Source organism: Bos grunniens, chromosome 4 (genome assembly GCF_055505025.1).
Source record: "Bos grunniens cultivar Pamir isolate PY7600 chromosome 4, Bosgru_T2T1.0, whole genome shotgun sequence".
Taxonomy (NCBI): domain Eukaryota; kingdom Metazoa; phylum Chordata; class Mammalia; order Artiodactyla; family Bovidae; genus Bos; species Bos grunniens.
Genome location: NC_141168.1, coordinates 5,029,178 through 5,042,703, shown reverse-complemented (window position 1 = coordinate 5,042,703; position 13,526 = coordinate 5,029,178). Strand labels below are relative to the sequence as shown.

General features: G+C 45.4%; 1 protein-coding gene across 20 annotated transcripts in view; it reads left to right on the top strand.

Moving 5' to 3' along the window:
* Positions 1-13,526, top strand: part of ACTR3B (actin related protein 3B) — a 104,214-nt gene that overhangs the window by 56,361 nt on the left and 34,327 nt on the right. For 11 of the 20 annotated variants that reach the window (XR_015161874.1, XR_015161872.1, XR_015161873.1 and 8 more), the window contains one exon: positions 13,181-13,306. The exons of 8 other annotated variants lie outside the window; for them this stretch is intronic. Coding sequence is in view for 9 of the 12 variants with exons in the window: in XM_086394740.1 (XP_086250866.1) it covers positions 13,181-13,306 (126 nt within the window). In the remaining 3 variants the exon portion in view is untranslated. Of the gene's footprint in view, positions 1-4,520; positions 6,816-13,180; positions 13,307-13,526 lie in introns of those variants that run through there. One more of the 20 variants, XM_086394742.1, reaches the window with a different exon arrangement.

Below are 13,526 nucleotides of genomic sequence, written 5' to 3'. Positions count from 1 at the left end.
TCAGACTCACGTCCATTGAGTCAGTGATGCCATCCAGCCATCTCATCCTCTGTCCTCCCCTTCTCCTCCTGCCCCCAATCCCTCCCAGCATCAGAGTCTTTTCCAGTGAGTCAACTCTTTGCATGAGGTGGCCAAAGTACTGGAGTTTCAGCTTTAGCATCATTCCTTCCAAAGAAATCCCAGGGCTGATCTCCTTCAGAATGGACTGGTTGGATCTCCTTGCAGTCCAAGGGACTCTCAAGAGTCTTCTCCAACACCACAGTTCAAAAGCATCAATTCTTCAGCGCTCAGCCTTCTTCACAGTCCAACTCTCACATCTATACATGACCACAGGAAAAACCATAGCCTTGACTAGACGAACCTTTGTTGGCCAAGTAATGTCTCTGCTTTTGAATATGCTATCTAGGTTGGTCATAACTTTCCTTCCAAGGAGTAAGCGTCTTTTAATTTCATGGCTGCGGTCACCATCTGTAGTGATTTTGGAGCCCAGAAAAATAAAGTCTGACACTGTTTCCACTGTTTCCCCATCTATTTCCCATGAAGTGGTGGGACCGGATGCCATGATCTTCTTTTTCTGAATGTTGAGCTTTAAGCCAACTTTTTCACTCTCCACTTTCCCAGTATGCTACTGGAGATCAGTGGAGAAATAACTCCAGAAAGAATGAAGGGATGGAGCCAAAGCAAAAACAATACCCAGCTGTGGATGTGACTGGTGATAGAAGCAAGGTCCGATGCTGTAAAGAGCAATATTGCATAGGAACCTGGAATGTCAGGTCCATGAATCAAGGCAAATTGGAAGTGGTCAAACAAGAGATGGCAAGAGTGAATGTCAACATTCTAGGAATCAGCGAACTGAAATGGACTGGAATGAGTGAATTTAACTCAGATGACCATTATATCTACTACTGCGGGCAGGAATCCCTCAGAAGAAATGGAGTGGTCACCATGGTCAACAAAAGAGTCCGAAATGCAGTACTTGGATGCAATCTCAAAAACAACAGAATGATCTCTGTTCGTTTCCAAGGCAAACCATTCAATATACATACATATATATTTGAAAATGTTTTGAATGATATATGCCAGACTTAAAATATCTTTGGGGTTGGGAGATGGATAACTTTTACTTTCTACTTTTTGTGTTTTAAAATTGTTTGAAATTTTATAGTTAAATATTATTTTTATTATTTCCTATGTAGGAACATTCTCCTATGTAGACAGCTTTTCGTGGGTGAAAACAAATTATAATTTTATTTTTATTGTTCAGTTCAGTTGCTCAGGCATGTCTATTTTTGACCCCATGGACTGCAGCATACCAGGCTTCCCTGTCCATCACCAACTCCCAGAGCTTGCTCAAACTCATGTCCATTGAGTCGGTGATACCATCCAACCATCTCATCCTCTGTTGTCCCCTTCTCCTCCTGCCTTCAGTCTTTCCCAGCATTAGGGTCTTTTCCAATGAGTCATTTCTTCGCATCAGGTGGCCAGAGTACTGGAGCTTCAGCTTCAGCATCAGTCCTTCCAATGAATATTCAGGACTGATTTCCTTTAGGATTGACTGGTTTGATCTTGCAGTCTAAGGGACTGTCAAGAGTCTTCTCCAACACCACAGTTCAAAAGCATCAATACTTCAGTGGTCAGCTTTCTTTATGGTCCAACTCTCATATCCATGCATGACTATTGGAAAAACCATAGCTTTGACTAGATGGACCTTTGTCAGCAAGATAGTATCTCTGCTTTTTAATATGCTGTCTAGGTTGGTCATAGCTTTTCTTCTGAGGAGCAAGCATCTTTTAATTTCATGACTGCAGTCACCATCTACAGTAATTTTGCAAGAAAATAAAGTCTGCAAGAAAACAAAGTCTCTCACTGTTTCCATTGTTTCCCCATCTATTTGCCATGAAGTGATGGGACCGGATACCATGATGTTCATTTTTTGAATGTTGAGCTTTACGCCAGCTTTTTCACTCTCCTCTTTCACTTTCATTAAGAGGCTCTTTAGTTCCTCTTCACTTTCTGCCATAAGGGTGATGTCATCCGCGTATCTGAGGTTATTGATATTTCTCCCGGCAATCTTGATTTCAGCTTGTGCTTCATCCAGCCCAGCATTCCACATGATGTACAAGGTGACAATATACCGTCTTGACATACTCCTTTCCCAACTTGGAACCAGTCCACTGTTCCATGTCTAGTTCTAACTGTTGCTTCTTGACCTGCATACAGATTTCTCAGGAGGCAGAACAATTATACCAAAGAAATTCTCAGACCTACAAAAGATTTTCCAACCTGGAGATCTGGCAAAGGGACCGAGAACCCCAGGGAATTTGACTTTAGAGGCCAGTGGGATTTGATTTTTACTGTTACATGTGCTTAATTAAACATCTCTCTCCTCCAATAAAATGTGCAAGAAAGGGAAACTAGAGACAGAGGAGAGTATTAAAGTTTAGTAAAATTCATGCCTTGTTCTCTTTACTTCTTAAATCTCAGCTGACATTGGCTGTATCTTCATGTCCATGAAAGCACGGAACAGGTGTGCTCTCTTTAGTCTTCGTTTCATTGTAATGGAGATGAAACTTGTGCCAGTGGCTACGAAGGTTCAGGATGGGGTGAGATTTTTTTCTTTAGACAGTTGAGTTCACTTTCAGTGGAATTACAGGAAGTAGAGATGGCCTGGTAGCCTGAGCTCCTTCCTTACTTGATAGAGGACTACCCTGGGCCCCAGAACTAGACGGACCCAGGTTAAATGGAGCAAATTGGTCTTGGACTTGTAGTTATAAAATCCTGGCTATATTTCCTGAGTTGCACAGCATGTCTTGTAGCTTATTTATTTTATGCAGAATAGTTTGTATCTCTCAATCCCCTGCCCCTGTCTTGCCTCTTCCCGATCCAACTGGTAACCACTGATTGTTCTCTATGAAAAGTGAAAGTGGAAGTTGCTTAGTTGTGTCCGACTCTTTGGGACCCCATGCACTACACAGTCCATGGACTTCTCCAGGCCGAATACTGGAGTGGGTAGCCTTTCCCTTCTCCAGGGGATCTTCCCAACCCAGGGGTTGAACCCAGGTGTCCCGCATTGCAGGCAGATTTTTTATCAGTTTAGCCGCCAGGGAAGCAGATTGTTTCTATAACTGTGTCTTATTTCTTGTTATGTTCATTAGTTTTTTATATTCCATCTATGTGATATCATATTGTTTTTTCTGCCTTATCCCTCTAGCCTATTGCCCTCCAAGTCCATCCATGTTGCTGTGGATGGCATTATTTTGCATAAATAATGCAAATGGCATTATTTCATTCATTTTATGGCTCGGTAACATTTCATTGTATATATGTACCATATCTTTATCCATTCATCTGTTGATGGACACTTAGATTGCTTCCACGTCTTGGCAATTGTAAATAAAGTTGCCATGAACATAGGTGTGCTTGTATCTTTTGAGTTAGTACGGTTGTCAGGCTTCTCTATCCCTGAGACCTATGGCCCCCACCAGCCGCTGCTCTGCCCGTCACCTCTGGAGGCTGTCACCCCAGGTTACAGGCTCTCGGGTAGGCAGCCTTGTTCTTCGGATTCACTCTGTACTTGTGGTCCCGCTTCCTGTCGTCAGCTCCTCCTTGTGAGCGTGGACATGAGCATGCTGTGGCCAGAACCTTCCACCATGACGTCTGTGTTCATGAAATGCATGGATGTACGGTTGGTGGGATTTTACGAGTAACTCTAAAGCCCTCTTCTGGTTAGAGACATGCTACATACAAGTGCTTCTGCAGAACACACGGATATCATGCTCTAGAGAGCTGAGTGGGCATGTCTTTGGGATCATGTCTTTCCTCTCCAGTCTTACTGTCATTCTCTTCTTTGTTTCTGATGCTTCTTCCTGCTTGCTGGGCCCACTCTTGTCAGTGTCTCAGGCACCTGCCATGGGGCTTCCAAAATGCTCAGTAAACCACCCAGGAAGTAGGAAGCAGGTTCACACCCACACAAGCTCATGACTGCTGTCTGCTGAGCCCTGATGGGTTACCCACTCAGGCACGAGGCCCTGCAGGAGGCTGGGCTCCTGACTTCTGCTTTCGTGCCTGGTCCCTCCAGTCCCCACAGGCTGAGATGGGCAGTTCTGGTGGCAGAAGGGGTTATAGGGGAACCTGCAGGGAAGGCTCTGAGGCAGCTCCCTGGGGCCCTGAGGCCTGCCCTTGGCTTCAGAGCAGGGTGTCTCCCCTTTGCCTCATCTGCTTCAAGGCACCGCCTGGACCAGGAGGGTTAGGATTTATTGTGTTTCCCAGGCCCAGTCGCAGAAACTAGGTGGAGTGTTTTATGGTGAAGTGAGCAGAAGGCTTATTGTAGGCCCTACTGAAAACACCCGAGACCTCCTCGAGCCTTGAGTTAACATGTTCCTCAGGCTAGTAGGCAAGAAAAAGAAGTTGGTGGAAAATACGATGTACCTTTGAAAACTGAGAATCTTAAAAAAAGCCAAACAATTGTTTTAGACAAAAGGAGGAGTCGTAATCTTAATTTTTTTTTGTCTGGCCTGAAGATAAGAAGGTTATTCATGGTACTTTCCTGATGGTCCAGTGGGTAAGAATCTGCCTGCCAATGCAAGGGACATGGGTTCAATCCCTGGTCCAAGAAGATTCCACGTGCCACAGAGCAACTAAGCCCATGCACCACAACTACTGAGCCTGCGAGCCTCAGCTACTGAACCCTTGCTCCACAGCAAGGGAAGCCACCGCGGTGAGAAGCCCACACACTGCAGTGAAGACTAGCCTCTGCTGGCTGCAACCAGAGAAAGCCTGTGCAAAGAAGAAAAATTTAAAAATTAATTTTTTAAAAGGGGTATTCACACGCCCCCTTTTTCTGTTTAGTCTCTAAGTGTGATGGAAGTTGGGTCTGGAGAGGACTAGCATGTGAGAGCTGACTCTTGGCCTGTGACTTCCCCACGAGGCCAAGTCATTCCAGGCAGCAGATGCTGCTGGAAACAAGATGTTTTTGGCCCTGGCTGTCTGTGGGCTTCATCCCAGGAGCAGTAAAGTACACAGACGTCTGGGTCTCACCCTGAGATTCTGATATAATTTTCTGGGCATCTGGATTTTAAAAGCTTCCCAGATTTTGATGTGCAGCTGAACTGAGAACCATTGTTAGCAGCTAGTCACTCTGAGGTTTTCTCAACCTGTAGGGAGCTGTTGGCATGGAGATCTCTTCAGGGACGAGTGAAGAAGTGAAGTGAAAGTCACTCAGTCATGTCCGACTCTGCGACCCCATGGACTATACAGTCCATGGACTTCTCCAGGCCAGAATACTGGAGTGGGTAGCCTTTCCCTTCTCCAGGGGATCTTCCCAACCCAGGGGTCGAACCCATATCTCCTGCATTGCAGGCGGATTCTTTACCAGCTGAGCCAAGAGCGGAACCCAAATACTGCAATCCCAGCAAAACATGCAGCTATTTTGTGCCTACAGTTTAGAGAGGAAGCTGGCTAAGGTACACAGGATGGTGGGCAGGGGGCGCTGTGAATCTGTCAAGCTGGATGAAGAATAAGGATAGAGCCTCTAGCACAAAATACACTTCATGTTACAGGAGTGGAACTTTTGTTATTTTTAATCCCATATAAGATATTCAGTGGACTTTACTATTAATACAGACTTTGTGTTTCTACTTAAAAAGGTGACAGGCTCTGGCTAGTGTATATGATGATGTTGGCCAGGATGTTTTTTACTGGCATAAAGACAGGGCCTGTCCTATAGAGATAATTATGACTGAGACTTTTTATTTAACATCATGGAATAGACATTTATGTAGCAAAGTAAGGACCTGTTGAAAAGGCCAGTCCACTACAGGGGTTTCAACAAGCAGATGAGTGAAAGGTGTGTTGTGCAGATTGGGGTCCGTGGCCTTTGAGCAAGTCAGCGGACAGCACTGTGAAAACACAGGAAAACGTAGACTCTGCGGATGAGCAGAGATGACTATTTCCAGATTAAAATGCATTTAGAAAATTTGAGAAGTAGCCCTGGCCTGATAGCTCAGCTGGTAAAGAATCCGCCTGCAATGTGAGAGACCTGGGTTCGATCTCTGGGTTGGGAAGATCCCCTGGAGAAGGGAAAGGCTATCCACTCCAGTATTCTAGCCTGGAGAATTCCAGGGACTGTATAGTCCATGGGGTCGCAAAGAGTCCAACACGACTGAGCGACTTTCACTCACTCAAAATCTTTAATAGAACAGTAACCACTGCTTATCAGTTATCACTTTGTCTTTCTCCTTTTCTTGAAATATAGGTAGGTAGGTAAATATATCATGCTGTATTTACATTTTGTATCTTGTATATTAACCTAGCATTGTGTTGTGAACATTGTCTTAAGGAATTAACGTTTTTCAGAAGCATTTTTTTATGGTATCTAATGCTCCACACTTCATCTGCTTCGGTATCCAACTGGTTTTCCTGCGTGTTAAGTTTTGGATATTTTTCTAGCTCAGGTCAAGCTTTCCTTCTCTCCCAGGACACACTTGGTGGTGTACTGACTAGTGATGCTTCTTGATGGGCAGGTTCCGGTCTGAGGATTTGCTGACTGGATGGAGCGGACGCCTTCCAAAATGCTGAGATGCTCGCGTGGGTCAGCGGGCTCTGAGCTCGTCAGGATCTCCAGGCAGGATCCCACAGGAGCTGGCGGGAGGGGGTAACTGGGTGTTGGGGGAACGTCTTTCCTGAGGAGGGCGGACTGCTAGAAACTCGTACCTTGGAAACTTACCCACCACTCTTGTTCCGTGTGATAAAGGATCACCTGGTCTTTTAAATTTTCTTTAGAATGAATCACACTGAACTTCGGCTTTTGTTGAAAGTTTCTCGAGGAGTGTCATTTTTTGTGTCGTAACATGTAAGAGTGTAGGCTCCGGAGCCAGACCACGGGGTTTCTTCATGCTGCCTGAGGCGTCAGGCGGCGTCACTTCAGTGCAGTGATGGTTGGCGCTCTCTGAGCCTCTTCCTGCCCTGGAGCATGGTGGGTACGATCAGATCAGCGTAACGGTCCCTCAGAACTCTCGCGATGATTCGGTTAGAGAACGCATGCGCAGGGTAGAGCTTGAGCCTGGGTGTAGCAAGTACTGTGTGAATGTTAACTACTGCCATTATATTAGCGTCTCTAAACCTCATGGCCACAAGCTCGGGCTGTGCGGTCAGGCCTACAGCTTACTCGCTGTGTGGCTCCAGACTGTGATTTGACTGCCGGCCCTGCTCTTTTATCTGTGAAATGGTGTGGCAATGCCTGTTTTATAACGCCATGTGAGGCTTACTTACGTGGGACAGCGACCATCACCCGGCACCTTGCTAAATAAGCATGTGGTCACCGTTAGGACTGTTCATAGGCCAGGAATTTGAAATGACACCATAATGTTCTGGTTTAGTTCAGAGAAAATGCTGTGGTATTTAAAAAAATTTTATCCCGATAAAGGGTTGAAATATGCAGTTTTGTTATTTAACTCAGTTAAGGGAAGGCAGGAATTCTTTGATTTAGTAAATCAGTGATCAGTCTTGCTAAGACTTCCAGCAGGTTAGTGCATTTTGAGTTTTTACTTCAGTTAAGATCAGTCGCTCAGTCGTGTCCAACTCTTTGCGACCCCAGGGACTGCAGTAGGCCAGACTTCCCTGTCCATCACCATCTCCCAGAGCTTGCTCAAACTTATGTGTGTCAAGTAGGTGATGCTATCCAGCCATCTCATCCTCTGTTGTCCCCTTCTCCTGCCTTCAATCCTTCCCAGCCTCAGGGTCTTTTTCCAGTGAGTCAGTTTTTCGCATCAAGTGGCCAAAGGATTGGAGCTTCAGCTTCAGTATCAATCCTTGCAGTAAATATTCAGGACTGATTTCCTTTAGGATGAACTGGTTGGATCTCCTTGCAATCCAAGGGACTCTCAAGAGTCTTTTCCAATACCAGAGTTCAAAAGCTTTCATTCTTTGGCACCCAACTTTATCGTCCAACTCTCACATCCATACATGACTACTTTAAAAACCAAAGCTTTGACTAGACGGATCTTTGTTGGCAAAGTAATGTTTTGGCTTTTTAATATGCTGTTTAGGTGGGTCATAGCTTTTCTTCCAAGGAGCAAGCATCTTTTAATTTCATGGCTGAGGTCACCATCTGCAGTGATTTTGGAGCCCAAGAAAATGAAGTCTCTCACTGTTTCCATTGTTTCCCCATCTATTTGCCATGAGATGTTGGGACCGGATGCCATGATCTTAGTTTTTGAATGTTGAGTTTTATGCCAGCTTTCTCACTCTTCTCTTTCACTTTCATTAAGAGGCTCTTTAGTTCCTCGTTGCTTTCTGCCGTAAGGGTGGTGTCATCTGCATATCTGAGGTTATTGATATTTCTCCCGGCAGTCTTGATTCCAGCTTGTGCTTCGTCCAGCCTGGCATTTCATATGATGTACTCTGCGTGTAAGTTAAATAGCCACGGTGACAATATACAGCCTCGACCTACTCCTTTCCCAGTTTGGAACCAGTCTGTTGTTCCATGTCCAGTTCTAACTGTTGCTTCTTGACCTGCATACAGGTTTCTCAAGAGGCAGGTCAGGTGGTCTGGTATTCCCATCTCTTTGAGAATTTTCCACAGTTTGTTGTGATCCATACAGTCAAAGGCTTTGGCGTAGTCAGTGAAGCAGAAGTGGATGTTTTCCTGGAATTCTCTTGCTTTTTCAATGATCCAACGGATGTTGGCAATTTGATCTCTGATTCCTCTGCCTTTTCTAAGTCCAGCTTGAACATCTGGAAGTTCACGTACTGTTGAAGCCTGGCTTGGAAAATTTTGTGCATTACTTTGCTCTCGTGTGAAATGAGTGCAATTGTGCGGTAGTTTGAACATTCTTTGGCATTGCCTTTCTTTGGGATTGGAATGAAAACTGATCTTTTCCAGTCCTGTGGCCACTGCTGAGTTTTGGTTTAGTTCAGAAAATGCTACATTTTAAAAACATTTTATTCCGATAAAGTAGTTGTTGAAATATGCATTTTTTATTATTTGAATTAACTCAGTTAAGGAAAAGGGAGGAATTCTGTAATTTGGTAAATCAATAATCAGACTTGCTAAGACTTTCAGCAGGTGAGTGCATTTTGAGATTTTACTTCTTATTAGAGCTTCATAAAGACTCTGCATGATGGCAATACAGGAGAGAGGGTCCCCCTCAGCTGAAGTTGATTCCCAGAAGGTCCAGATAGAGGTGGACGGGTGAGCCACCTCCATGGGTGGAGGACAGGGTGGCTGAGGCCAAGAAGACCTGTGAGTAGACACGGGCAGGGTAAGCATGGCATCTGAGTGGGCATGGCAATGTCTAGCAAACCCACTCATTTATTCAGTGTGCAGTAAATTCCATTGATATCCCTACCACCCCAAAACCTTTCAGAAATGGAAAGGCCAATCCTACCTCATCCCCCAGGTTGTACTAGAGGAGTCAGTGGCACAGATTGGTGCCTGGAGGGAGGTGCCATCCCCTGACTTGAGTGCTTGGCAGGCCTGGAGTTGTGCCGCGAGCAGCCCGTGCAGCGGCCTGGGGCCATAGGGGCTAATGGCAGGGCTTCAGCTCTTGGCCCGCGAGAGCCGACTGTCCTTCGTTCATTTGGACGTACAGTTGCATCTCCCCTCTTGCGATAGGTCAGGTTCTTTGCCTGCACCAGCCGGCTCTCAGGCTGTGTGGGGCCGCGTGAACGGATGAGCGTGTGGAGTGCCTCGTGAGTCTCTGACCCCTGACTGCTCACACTCAGGGAAGGACGGGCCCCTAGATCGGAGGGTGGGGCGCAGGACCTTTGAGACACAGTGACGTCCCGTGGGGAGAGCAGGGCCTGAAAGAACCCGGCGAGACCAGGGAGGAGGTGGGAACGTGGGCTGGGGTGAGATGTGAAGGGCGTGTGTATGGATTAGAGCATAAGATGAGAACCTTAGTGAAATGAGGATTTCCAAAGGGAGCCTCAGTACATATTTGCTCAGCTGTTAAATGCTGAGTTAAAAAATCTTATTTTAAGAGATTGTGTTGGCCTGTGCTGTACAAACAGTGAAGTAAGGTGGGGGGCTTACAGTGTTCTCTCATGACTTCAAAGATGGTATTAGTTAAGGAGGGCAATAGAAACGCTTTCTCTGAGCTGGGGTTTCTGCTGAGAGCTCTCTGTACATATCTTGTGGTGTCTGCTTAGGAGGCTGTTTCCTTCCTGTAAGTGAGGGGCTTAAATTACAGTATTAAAGTTTTACTATTTGTGATATCATATTGAAAGACTTCCCTTAGAAGAATATTTGTGTACTTTTCTGTGTGGAAATTGGTTAAGAATCCTGTGAGGCTAAATGTTCCTGTTTCTAAGGTGCAAAATCATTAAGAGAAGCACTGTTGCTTCCCTTGAAATGAGATGGACAGAATTCATGTATTGGTAATTTCACTTATTTCTCTATTTTTTTTTTTTCCCACCATTCTGAAAGTGGAACAAGCATAGGTGATAATAGACCAAAGCCAACACTGCCTATTAGCTAAGTTTAAACTCTCAGGATAACTCTGAATAGCCACTTGGGTTGAAAATAATAAGTTTGTATAACATTCTGATGCTCATAAAACACTAGTTAGCGAACCAGCCTTATTTTCATGAAGCCAGCCAATTACTGCTGGAGAAGGTATGCTGAGAACATGGACAGCAGAGTGTGTCATCTCCTCTGCCTATGTCATAGTTACGAAGACTTTAAGGAAATATTTTCTTCTAGAAATTCTGTACATTTTAGCCCTTAAATCTATGATCCATATTGAGTTCAGTTGTGTGTGTAAAGTAAGATAGTTAGTAAATGTTCATTTCCCCTGCATGGATATTAATCATTCACCATCATTTGTTGAAAAAGACTATTCTTTTCCTATTGAAGCATCTTGGCAACCTTGTCCAAAATCATTTAACCATGTGTACACAGCACTGTTTTGTATAAATGGATGAATGAATCTTACACGTTATGCCTTTGCAAGTGACTCCAGAGTACATCATGAGAAACGCTGGGCTGGAAGAAGCACACGCGGGAATCAAGATTGCTGGGAGAAATATCAATAACCTCAGATATGATGACACCACCCTTACGGCAGAAAGTGAAGAGGAACTAAAAAGCCTCTTGATGAAAGTGAAAGAGGAGAGTGAAAAAGTTGGCTTAAAGCTCAACATTCAGAAAAAGAAGATCATGGCATCCGGTCCCATCACTTCATGGGAAATAGATGGGGAAACAGTGGAAACAGTGTCAGACTTTATTTTTTTGGGCTCCAAAATCACTGCAGATGGTGACCTAAGGCATGAAATTAAAAGACACTTACTCCTTGGAAAGTTATGACCAACCTAGATGGTGTATTAAAAAGCAGAGATATTACTTTGCTAACAAAGGTCCATCTAGTCAAGGCTATGGTTTTTCCAGTGGTCATGTATGGATGTGAGAGTTGGACTGTGAAGAAAGCTGAGCACCGAAGAATTGATGCTTTTGAACTGTGGTGTTGGAGAAGACTCTTGAGAGTCCCTTGGACTGCAAGGAGATCCAACCAGTCCATTCTGAAAGAGATCAGCCCTGGGATTTCTTTGGAAGGAATGATGCTGAAGCTGAAACTGCAGTACTTTGGCCACCTTATGAGAAGAGTTGACTCATTGGAAAAGACCCTGATGCTCGGAGGGATTGGGGCAGGAGGAGAAGGGGAGGACAGAGGATGAGATGGCTGGATGGCATCACCAACTCGATGGACATGAGTTTAAGTGAACTCCGGGAGTTGGTAATGGACAGGGAGGCCTGGTGTGCTGCGATTCATGGGGTCGCAAACAGTCGGACACGGCTGAAAGACTGAATTGAACTGAACTGAAGATCTTGCAATGCTTCTGAAATATAATGAACATTTGTTTTTTCATACTCTAATGAATTAATTTGTAAATTAAAAAAATCCATTACAGAGATATGACCGGTAATTGCAGTAACTGGCCCATGACTGTATCCTGGACTGGAGTTAAAAATGCTAGAAAGTGCTAATAGAACAGGTGACAGAATTGCAGTAACAGTAATAGGTGAAAGTTATTGTATTAGTGTAAATTTATGAGGTTGAGAATTGTACTGTGAGTCTTCTTCTACAAGCCAATGCCCAAAATAACCAAGAATGCTTTTAAACTGTGGTTCTTAGTAGCTCACAGGTATGCATTTTGTGTGAAGGTGTTAGCAGGAGTCTCTTCAAGAAGATGAGGGTTGTGGTGCTCTGCAACGCCTCGGTGGGGTGGGATGGGGAGGGAAGCTCACAAGGGAGGGAGTATATGTATACTTACAGGTGATACACAGTGTCGTACAGCAGCAACCAACACAACATTGCAGAGCAATTATCTTCCAATTAAAAAAAAAAAAAAAAGATGAGGCTCAGAAGACCCTTGTTTTACTCTATTAAGGTTGCTGTCTGACCCGTCCTAGACTTGGTTCTGGTGTTCTCAGCTCCTAGCCGTGTTGAGGGGGGGCACCTGGCAGGGGCAGCAGGCAACGCTGGGTGCAGCGTTGGTGGGTGGCCCCCTGACTCTTGGCGGGAACCAAGCCCCCTCCTGTTGTTTCTGAGTGATTTTGCCACAGATGACAGGGTGCGGCAGTGATTATCGGTGACATTGATGTTGGGGCAGGATGTTGTTAGAAAGATGCAGATTTGTGATTTGTCAAGAGAAGACGGAGGCCTGTGTGGGGAGGGGTGTGGTAGAAGTTGCCCCCTTGAGAAGTAGAACAGGCAGCATGATTTTACTTGGTTATGGTGGAGGAAAAGCACCAAGAGACAATTTGTGACGCAGGAGAAAAGCTCAGTTTGTACTTTAAAAAAATATATTTATGCATTTGTTTGGCTGTGTTGGGTCTTAGTTGCAACACGTGGGGTCTTCGTTGCAAGCCCGTGGGATCTTTGGTCCTGGCCCACTGACTCACTAGTTGCGGCACGGACTTAGTTGCCCCAAGGCACGAGGGCTCTTCCTTCCCCTACCAGGGATTGAACCGGTGTCCCTTGCATTGCAAGGTGGATTCTTAACCACTGGACCACCAGGGAAGCCCCGATTTATACTTCTTCCTTGATAGCACTGACGTTGCCTCAGTGATTAGCTTCTCATAAAGCCTGAAGTGTATTACTCAGATGACTGAAGGGTGAGTGGGGAGTGTGTTGTGGGCAGGTGATTTCACGCGAGGAAACCTCTGTTTTGTGTCTTTTAGAATGTCGTTCTTTCGGGAGGCTCGACAATGTTCAGGGATTTCGGACGTCGTCTGCAGAGAGACTTAAAGAGGGTGGTGGACGCCAGGCTGAAGCTCAGCGAGGAGCTCAGCGGTGGCAGGATAAAGGTGAGGCCTCTGGGCAGCCAGGCGGGGCTGGACGCTGCGCTGGTCTGGGCCATGAGGGGTAAACACGAGTTGGAGCCACTTTCTTAGCCACACTGTGAAGTCACAGTCAGAGGTCTGTTGCCCGGACTCCCTCCAGCTGTGCAGTCAGGACAGGTGCGGACCTCCCAATGCACCAACGCAACTCTTCCCCAGCACCCCCCCTCCTCCCCCCGCCCTCTAC